This window comes from Pteropus vampyrus, unplaced genomic scaffold (assembly GCF_000151845.1).
Source record: "Pteropus vampyrus isolate Shadow unplaced genomic scaffold, Pvam_2.0 Scaffold86, whole genome shotgun sequence".
Taxonomy (NCBI): domain Eukaryota; kingdom Metazoa; phylum Chordata; class Mammalia; order Chiroptera; family Pteropodidae; genus Pteropus; species Pteropus vampyrus.
The window spans coordinates 1,725,345-1,735,233 of NW_011888867.1; the positions used below are offsets into that span (position 1 = coordinate 1,725,345).

The 9,889-nt window shown below is 49.6% G+C and overlaps 1 protein-coding gene across 1 annotated transcript in view; it reads right to left on the reverse strand.

The window, feature by feature from the left end:
- Positions 1–9,889, reverse strand: part of LOC105294415 (forkhead-associated domain-containing protein 1) — a 99,445-nt gene that overhangs the window by 39,452 nt on the left and 50,104 nt on the right. Inside the window, exons 8-12 of the mRNA XM_023532653.1 lie at positions 8,580–8,648; positions 8,367–8,456; positions 7,213–7,317; positions 3,667–3,774; positions 728–811 (exon numbers count right to left, since the gene is read on the reverse strand). Coding sequence (XP_023388421.1) covers positions 728–811; positions 3,667–3,774; positions 7,213–7,317; positions 8,367–8,456; positions 8,580–8,648 — 456 coding nt within the window. The remainder of the gene's footprint in view (positions 1–727; positions 812–3,666; positions 3,775–7,212; positions 7,318–8,366; positions 8,457–8,579; positions 8,649–9,889) is intronic.

Sequence of the window (9,889 nt, forward strand, 5' to 3'; positions counted from 1 at the left end):
AAAAAAACATTTGAAATACAAGTGGCCCTGGGAGGAGGGAACTGGAAAGCATCAACTGACGCTTCCGTCTCAGCAGGTGAGGAAGGAAGGAGGTCCTGACATGTTTTAGGGATGGCTCTGGGGGAGGACGTTGGCTCTGCCAGCAGGACACGTGACCCGGGATCAGAGGTGATTTTTAAGGGCTCGAGGCCTGTATTGTTGCCATGTATTTGTTCTAGACTTTTCTGCATTCTGGGAGCGATTCATAACCCAGCCTGATGCTGTGAGCTCGCAAAGGGGTCAGGTTTCCTGCAGCCGACGGGAGGCATGTGTTTTCACCCGTGCATTGACACAGAGAGTTGGAAAGAATAATTGGAAGAATAACAAGACAGGCGTCACAGCCAGAGTCCGCCCTCGCTGCTATCTTCCCCCTTCAGAAGGGACAGGCCTGAATGCCTCGGCTGTGGCGAGCCAGCCCTTTCCGCACGGTACTAACGGAGGTCAGACGTGTGTGTCTGGCGACCGGAAACAGGCCAGCGTGGTTTAATTTGATTTACACAGAAGCACTTCAAGGGAGTTTAGCTGGCTTTTACTTTAAAAGCCAGGAAATCCCATAAAATCAAAACAAATCTTTATGGTGTAGCAACAGTGTGAAAAATATGTGCCACCAACCAAAGGCAGGAACATATGCTCCCTGCGTCTGCAGTCCCCCGGTCCCCGAAGAAGAAAGTGCAAAATCCAGACAAACCTGTTGATCGGTGACAGGTTTGTCCTGGAACGGCTTCACTCGTCCGTAGGTGGCCTTGATGATTTGACTTCTGAAATGCTCCAGCTGCAGCACAAAGGGAAGGCAACTAAGTCAGCGGGGACAGCTGGAGCCAGCAAGCCGTGGGGTGGCATTTCCATCACCGGGGTCCAGGAGAAATCAGTGACAAGGGCCTGCACACCTGTGATGGCCACTACAGGTTATTAGAATCTCTACGTCTCACCGGAAGGGGCAGTGCCCACAGAAGAGACGGGAACGGCGGGTTTTAATTACTTCTTAGGCCTGCCTGCCTAACCCAACGGATCCGTGTGGTCAGCACATGCGTCTCAACCCCTCAGAGGAGCTACTTGCTGCCAATTATCCAGTAGGAGCCTGGGGCTGGGAGCTCTCTTCCATAATTGCTAAGCTGGCACCAGACTGTGACATAAATATTGAGGCTGTCAGCCCAAGTAAATTGTATAATCAGCAAGGGTGGCTGGGGAGAGAAGAATGTGCTTTCTGCCATTTTGCGCCTTAGACATATGTGTCCCAAAGACCCTATCGTATTCACCTCTGTATCCCCAGGGATTGCTACAGGGCCTGGCACAGAGCAGACAGTCTGGAAATATGCATTGAATGCTTGTGTACATGAAACATCTGTCAAAGACAGGGTCCTCTACTTAGTTCAACTGCTTCTGTTGAATGCCTCCTTGGTGCTGGTGTTTTCAGATTACAGTTGATGGAACGGCACAGTTAAATTAAATTAGGGCTTATAGAATTACAAATTCAAGGTGGCTCAGCTTCCATGAGAAGCGAGAGGCAAAGAAGCCGATTTTTCTCTGGAAATATACCAGCATGGCGGCCCTTGGCCTGGGTTTTTGGTTCACTGGCAAAATGTGGTCATTGAAGACTCTAAAACAGAGTTGTGGAGGGATCAGAAGGGTTACCGAATCAACTTAAAAGTCAACGGGTCCCAAGACACCGGAGAGCCCTGTACATCATGGAATCCTGGGAAACTGAGTATCGCGGTGGTGAATCTCTCAAGGACACCCCTGGGGTCCGCCTGCCAGGAGCCAAATGGGGCCAGGTGCCTCCATGCCACCGTCCTCTGGTTTCACAGCCAAGGGGGGAGTCCGAACTCGCTGAGGGAAGAGGTTATGTAGAAGGGGCCCCGTGGTGAGGTCCCCGTTGCCACCAGAGGCACCCCGCGGGGCAGGTTCTCCCGGATGACGGGCTCAGTCCTGGAGTCACTTGCCTGAGAGAGGACGCGTCTTAGACAGGGAGCAGGGCAGCGGGCTAAGGGGGCGGGTGGGAAGGTGAGGGAGGCAGAGAGGGCTCGTCCTCACGCTCGAGTCTAGACCCGGAGGAACCTCAGTGTTTCTGAGGGTCCCCCTGGATGACCTCTGCCCAGTGTCACAACCAGGACCACTTGGGCAAGTGGCACGGATCATGCCCATCACTCAGGTGTGTGCTCGGGGAGGGGGTGCAGAGTGCAGGAACGCTGAGGGGGGAGCCCAGGTACAGAGGGAGGCCCAGATGGGCCTGCTCTCTGCCCCGTGCTGAGGGCTTGACACTCTGAAGGGGACATGACACTGAGGCGATGCTGGTGGACATTTGTTGAAGATGCTTTAAAATCTGCCCAACAGTGAGCATCATTTTTTAACGTGCGTGCACCTCTAATGAAGATCTGTCACACTGCTGGTTCAACTTGGACGCGACCAGATCATTGAGGTTTAGGGGCTGGGCTAGACAGGATGGAGGGATACTTCAGGATTGAGGTTCTTAATCTTTTGGGTGGTTCAAAGACCCTTCTGAGAAGCCAGTGAGCAGCATGCTGGACCCTCCCTCCCAGAAAAAAAAAAAAAAAAGCACAAACACATGTACATGCTAAACGTTCTTGGATGGCCTGGAGCCATGGTTGCCAGGAAGGGCTCCTTGACGGGTCCAAGGTGGGCTGTCTTGGTGGGCCATATCCTAGAGCGTCAGCACCCCCATCCTGCTTCTTGCTTGGTCTCCCTTAGCCCTTGGTGAAGTCTCGTCTGCATGTTCTGGCCCTCATGTCTGTGCCACATGTATGAGGATGGACCGCCGGGCCACCTCGGACCAGAGCATCAGAGAAATGGCACCCCGATCAGAGCCTGCTCACCACCCTGCCCAGGACTCCTCCCTCTCGCATGAGCCTTCACATTCCGGGGTTTTATTTCCCTTAAGAATAAAAAAGTGGCATTTCCTTAGGGATATTGATGGTGACATCTGCTGGGGGCCCAGAGGAAGAACGTAAATGTAAATGTCAGGATGAAAAGTGTTACTCATGCTAAGCAGAATAAGCCAGACAGAAAAAGTTGAAGATCACATGATATCACTTACATGTGGGATATCAACCTAAAAGCAACAAAGGAACAGGACAAACAAACAGAGACTCATGGACATGGACTTTAGACTAGTGGATACCAGAGGGGGAGGGGAGAGGGGAGCGGGGGAGGTAGACGGGGTAAAGGGGGTCAAAAATGTGGGGACAGAAAGAAATCTAACTATGGGAGGTGAACACACAGTGTAAATATATATATGCCTTACTGTTCAAGTGTAAAAAAAAAAAAGGTTAGGGAGAAAGTACCAGAAACGCTATTGGGGTCAAGAGGCTCAAACCCTCCCCCAGAGAGAACCGCAGGGCCGATTAACTGGGACAGGCGTCGAGGAGCGGCTGCTGAGCCGGGGTCTCGGGCGGCCATGGCGAACTACCAGAGCGGGCAGCTTCGCAGCGGGAAGAGCCTCTTCTGGGACTTCCTTTGGGATGCGGAAGCCACACGAAGCTTCTTCCCATGAGACAGCCGTGAGAATGAAGCCACGCTGTTCTCCCTCCTTGCTCCTCCCCGCCAGCCCAGTGGGTGCAGGAGACCCATGGGGAGCGTGGGCCCACCAAGGGGGCTCCGAAGCACTCCTACCTGACCTACTGCCCTTTCCAAATTGCCTTTAATGAGGTTCTCTCTGTTCCCCATTTCTTGTAGCTGAAGCAATTTCCTCCTGGAATCCTCCTGAAGCTTCTCTTCAACCTGAAAGGATGACGAAAGCATGTGCTTGCTGCTAATGTGATCATAATGCACTCTGGGGACATTCCTCCAGGAGGTCTAATGGCCTGGGGAGTCCCAGAGGGGTAGGGACAGCTGCAGCCCAGGTGGCAGGGTCACCGGCAGCCGCACAAGGATCTGTCTCCTGGGGGGAAGGGCCCAGCTTTGCATCTCAGGCTCGACTGTGTTTGTCATACTGCAGCTCGCAGCCCAGCTCGGGCCCTAACAAGCCGTAGGGTCCTGGGGGAGTCATTTCACTGCCCTGTGACTCAGTGTCCTCAGCTGTCAAATGGGAATGATACCAGTACCGCCTCATAGAGGCATGGTGGGCACTCGAAATGTTTGGGCTACTGCCAGTACTTCCTAAGGGCTTTGTAAGTGTGTCGGGTATTATTGTAACTTACAAAGGTGGACGGGAATGTCTGCCACGTAGCCTCGTTCTAACGCCATTAGTAACTGGTCCATGATGGGTGCTTGGTAAATGTTGTTATTGGGTTTACTATCATAACTATGTGTCATTTCCACTTTTAGCACACTCACCGGTGGAGACCACTCCTGGAGGTGTTTAAGGCTGAGAAGCTTGCCTACAGTACTCCCCTCTGCTTGGGTAATAGGCAACTGGAAGCGGGAATCTAGGGGTGCTCGGTGCTTCCCTCTGCTGGCCGTTATAGGACCCTGCAGCTGCCCAATTCATTTTCTAACAAGAAATATTTTGGGACTACCTGCTGAGCCCAGGGCTCTGGCATTACCAGGAAATGAGACAAAAGTCTCCTAAACAAATGAAAGGATTTTGTATTTAAATGACTTCACAAGCTGTGTATTAGGGAGCTGAAGGGGTGTGTGTGTCACACATGCAATAAAAGACCCAGAAAAGCCCTTCGGAGCATCCTCTGAGTAGCGCGGTACAGTGGAAGAGACTAGCTCGCGATGTCATTTTGGAAAAATCATCTCACCTCTCTGGGCAGACCGTCCTCCCTCAGTAATCCTCCCAGTTCTAAACGTGCTCTGACCTCAGCAGACTGTGTCACACGCTACAAAATCAGAGTCCAACCTGGACTCTGTGTCCCCCTTCCCCAATCCCAAGCCTGAGAGTCACGTCCAGCTGCCACCCTGCTCCCTCTCTCACACCCAGTGTCCTCCAGGCCTGTCGCTCCGACCCCTACCGTGTCCATGCCACTGCTCTGCCCCCACCCCATACAAGAACTTCGGGCTGTCACACCTGGGCCCTGGCCTCTAGTTCGTTTCCTTTTGGAATGCTGTTCATGCTACTGCGAGAGTCACCAAGCTGTAGACAGCGCTGTCTGACTGCTGACTGCTTTCTGCAGTGATGGAAATGTGTCTTTGTGCTGTCCAACATGGCAGCCACTTGCCGCATCCGGTTATCTAGCGCTTGAACTGTGGCTGGTGTGACTGAGGAACTGAATTTTAAATTTTATTCGGTTTTGATAAATTTTAATGCGAATGGGCACACGTGGCTAGTGGCTACACCACGGTCCCTGGGGTCAGACGCACCTGGCCTCCAGTCTTGGCTCTGCCACTTGCTGTGTGGCTTTGGGCCAGTTACTGTACTAGTAACCAGTGGCCTTGATTATGGAAAGGATTATTTCTAGATCACAGAGCTGTTGTGAAGATGAAAAGAGATGACACGTTTGGCATAACGCCTAATAGGTGAGAAATTACAGCTGTCGTTTTTACCATTATTATTAATCACAAATGCAATCGCCTCAGATCCCATTCGATAGTCTTCCCTTCGGTAGCTCCTCACTGCCTGCGTGGCAGAGAGCCAAGTGCCAGGACTAATGCAAAGCACCAAGCCAGAGATTCAAGGAGCCCGATGAACTCCAAATGAGGTAAATAAAAATGAATCTACACCTGGATAAATCGCAACAAACCTGCTGGAAATCAAGAGAAAAGAAAATCTTAAAAGCGGCCCAAGATAAAGAGAGATTACGCCAAGGTACGAGAGTTAGGCTTGGTACTCAGGCCTATCTGTAAGGTGCCGAGAGAAAACAACTGCCAACGTAGAACTCAGTACTCGGTCGAAGCGTGTTTTAAGAATGAAGGTTAAATATACATTTTCAGACACACACACTCACACACGTGCGTGAGACTTTGTCGTCGGCAGAACCACGCGGAAGGAAAACACGAGAGGGTGTTCTTCAGACGGAAGAAAAGTGATTCCAGATGGGTCATCGGAGATGCAGAAAAGACAGGCAGCAGAAGGGGTAGTGTGTGTGGACGTGAACATACGAAAATACCAATAATGTCCTTTGGGGTTTCAAATATAGGTAATAGGTTAGAAAATGACAAGAGTGGCATATGCATCTGGAAGGGGTACGTGAAGTCAAAGCGCCCTAAAGTCATCACACTGTCAAGGAGAAGGGCGAAATGATCAGCTGATCGTGGTGACTCAAGGATACACGTTACAGTCCTTAGGATGACCGCTCAAATCCAATTCACATGAATTTTCGTAAGTCAGGGGTGAATGCTACTGTCTTACTAAAAGTATAGTTAAAGAGTGAAACATTTCCAAGCTAACACAGAGAAAAATGGAATGGTAAAAAAACAACTCAAAAGAACAGAAAGAGAGAAGAAGAAATACCGCACAGACGAGACAAGAGTGCTAAGCAAGACGGTAAATTTAAACCCCAACACTTTATATACATGGCCTAGAAGAAAAAGGTCGTCCACCTGGATTTCATAAAAGTGAATGCCATCTAGAAGAGATAGGTCTAAAACTTACAACAAAGACTGACAGAAAAATTATGAAAAAGATATGCTGTGAAAATCCTAGCCAACAGAAAACCAGTGTAGCTGATGGAGTTGTATTAATGACAAAGTGGACCTCAAGGGACAAACTCTACTAGAGATGAAGAAGAACTTTACTTTTTGATAATCAAAGAATTTTTCCAACAGGAAGTATTACAGTTCTAAATTTATATGCACCTAGCAACATAGCCTCCAAATATATCAAGCAAAAATTGGCAAAATTAAAAAAAGAAATACACCAGTCCACGATCATGATGAGATTGAAAAAAAAAAAACAACATACCTCTCTCAGTGACTGACAGAACACACAGACAGAATAATCGGTACGAGCACTTACGTTAGAACATCAGTTGGCGAACTTGATTTAAAGGATTAATTCTATTCTAGGTAATTTTACAATGAGATTTGAAGGCAATCTAGGGTCATGGTCACGCATGGGAGCTTTGGGGTCAGACAGACCTGGATTCAAGTTCTGCCACAACTACTTTATCTGAGTGAACTTGGGTGAACCTGTAGGCCTCCTGTTTCCCAGCTGTTAAAGTGGGGTTACTACCAGTGTGGACGACACGGGGTCATTATAAGGACTGACGGACATGCTGCGTGTGGAGCGCCTGGCCCGGAGTGGCCCCTGGGCCCACACTATCCTGGCCGTACCTTGCTCTTTTCTCGGAGAGTCTTAGAGATCATGCTCTGCTCAGTACTACTCTTCTTCAGCTCCTCCCTGAGCTTCTTCATTTCTTTCTCCATGTCTTGGATTTGCTGGAAGGGTTTCAACAACAGGGAAGTCAGCTTCCCTGATGGGAGAGCTGCCTCCCGGGCTGAGAGGTCTGACTCTGCCTAACGCACGTCGCCGGTTTGCTAAGGTGGAAACCTGGTCTGATGGTCACTCGATGCCTTCCCTTGGGGGAAAAGTCTCTATCTGTACAGCAAAGTAGAGTGTTTCCCCTCCACCCTCGCCACCGTTGATACTGGGTAAAGAAAAATGATTAGTTTTGTCTGAAAATCAGCATGGACCCTGGATTAAACAGGACAAGATATCCATCAACTCATTGGAACCCCTTGCCTGGGGGGGAATTTTTTTGAGACCGATCTACGTAAGGGCTGTTTAGAAGAACAGAACAATGACATTTTTCTTTTCTTCCCATTTGGGACAGAGAACACAAATGTCCCCTCGTGTCTCAGGCGCGGTGCCTCCGGCGAATGGGAACTGTCTGCCTGCTGGAGCACAAGAGGATTCGCTGGCACGGGAAATGAATGCTTTCATTGTCATAGCCATATTTTCGTTGTATTTACTTTTACAGTCACCTGCATACAGCGAAAAGATGCCCTTTTGTTTTGTTTTATGAATTGGTGTAAAATTGATGTATTTAAATAGAAATACTTAAGAACTTTGTGTCAATAATAGTGCCCGTGGCTATGATAAAACTGTGAAACGCGAAAGTTTGGGCATCACAGGTCCAGCTAGGGGCAGGGGGCCACAGTGAATTTCTGGCAGCTTGTGATGGCCAGCTGGCCATCGCCTGTCCCTGTCCCCATTCCAACCCCAGCCCAGCCCCAAGGGAAATCTGGTGAGAAGACTGGGGCCAACTGCCCAGAGAATCCTGGAAGAGTATGTTTTCCATGGTCTTTCCACCCATTTCCTCCTTGAGGCTAGAGGCAGCAACTCAAAGAACTATGAGACTATGTTAGCCAAAATAAACAATCACAAAGCCCCAGAGCACGTGCTTTAGGCCAAGGACCCCCTAAAAACCTGAAGGTCAAAGTGTAGCCTTGCCGTGGAGACCCGAGAACGACAGAGGTCAACTCACGGATTTGCAGAGTTTTAACTCTTCCTCCTGGGCTTCCCAGTGCTCCTTCTGAGCCTCTCCACTCTTCAGTTCCTCCTTCAGCACTGAGCACTGTGGAGAGAAAAGACAAGGAGGCCACGTGGGGTTTTCCGCGGGGGGTGGGAGGGGGTGTCCCAAGTCCCCATGTTGGCCCCAAAGAGCATTTCCTGCTGTTTAATCCAATCACATCCCTACCTTCCGAGACAAGACTCTTTGTGTCTGATGGACGTAGGGGATCCTGCAGTGGCTCCTAGTCACTCTACTCTTGAGTTCCAAGGAATAAAGCGTTTAAACTCTTTTTCGAAAGCCAGCGAGCCACACCGCAGGGAACACCCAGCCTCGTAGGTCTGGATGCTCAGGGCAGAGGAACTGGGGCGTTTTAACTCTGTGACCAGCAGAGCATGGCTTTCGGGAACACGTGGGGGCAGGAGGCTCGCCGGTGAACCTGGGCGGCTCTCAGCGCTTCATGCAAGTTTCATCTCAGAGACTTAGCTATTCTGGCAGCGGAGGGGTAAATGGAACGGCTTTTCCGGAGGGCGGTTCGGTAACAGGCATTAAAGGGCATAGAGACGTGCCTTCTTTTTGACCCCGAAATTCCTGCTTTAGGAATGTGTGCTAAGGACAGTGACCGGAGACATCGGCCAATCTGCAGGTTCAAGGGTGTGCTTCGTTGCTAGCAACAAGAAAAGAAAAAAAAAAAAAAGAGAAGCGACCCAAGCATCCAATGACAGGAGACCACTCTGTTGCATTGCGTACATCCAGGAAAATATTGTGTAGCTTTTAAGACCAACGAAAAGAGCTTTTATTGATTGACGCGAGAAAACAGTATCTAACATTTTAAAATACGCACAGTATAACTCCATGGTGAGATAGGAAATATGTAAGACGTTTATTTATTTCTAGGTAAGATATAGAAATGAGACTAGAAGATTATACATTAAACTATTAATGTCGATTTCTTGGGGTAGCATTTCCTTTCTTCTCTTTTCAAAAATTTTGCCTTTTAATACCACCTACTTATTTTTCTAAAATTAACACCATGACATACATAATTAAAAAAAAAAACACAAAAAACAGACAGAAGAAAATAGGCATTCCAAATGTTCCCGGGAGCAGCGCCCTGGGTGGTGAGGAGCCGATGAGCACAGGCTAGAGGAGAAGGCAGACCTCGTTCCAAGGTCAAGGAGGAAGGAGGAATGGGGGGAAAATAATGCACGTGCACTTCGGGGAGGAGAAGAGCTAAACGGGTGCTGCTTCTCCATATTTCTTCCGCTGAGCATCGGCTAACCACCCCCCGCCCCCACCCCCCGCACACAATAACGCGCACTCCCACTTCGTGCATAAAACAGAGGTCGCACGTGCCTAGGAAGCCAATCTGCTCGGGAGAAAAAAAAGGCAGAGGGCTCGGCCGGGTGGCTGACCAGGGGCAGAGGCAGAAGGGCATGAGTAAAACTGCCTTCCCGCTTCTCAGACAGTGATTTTGTTCCCACCCATTTCGCAGGTGG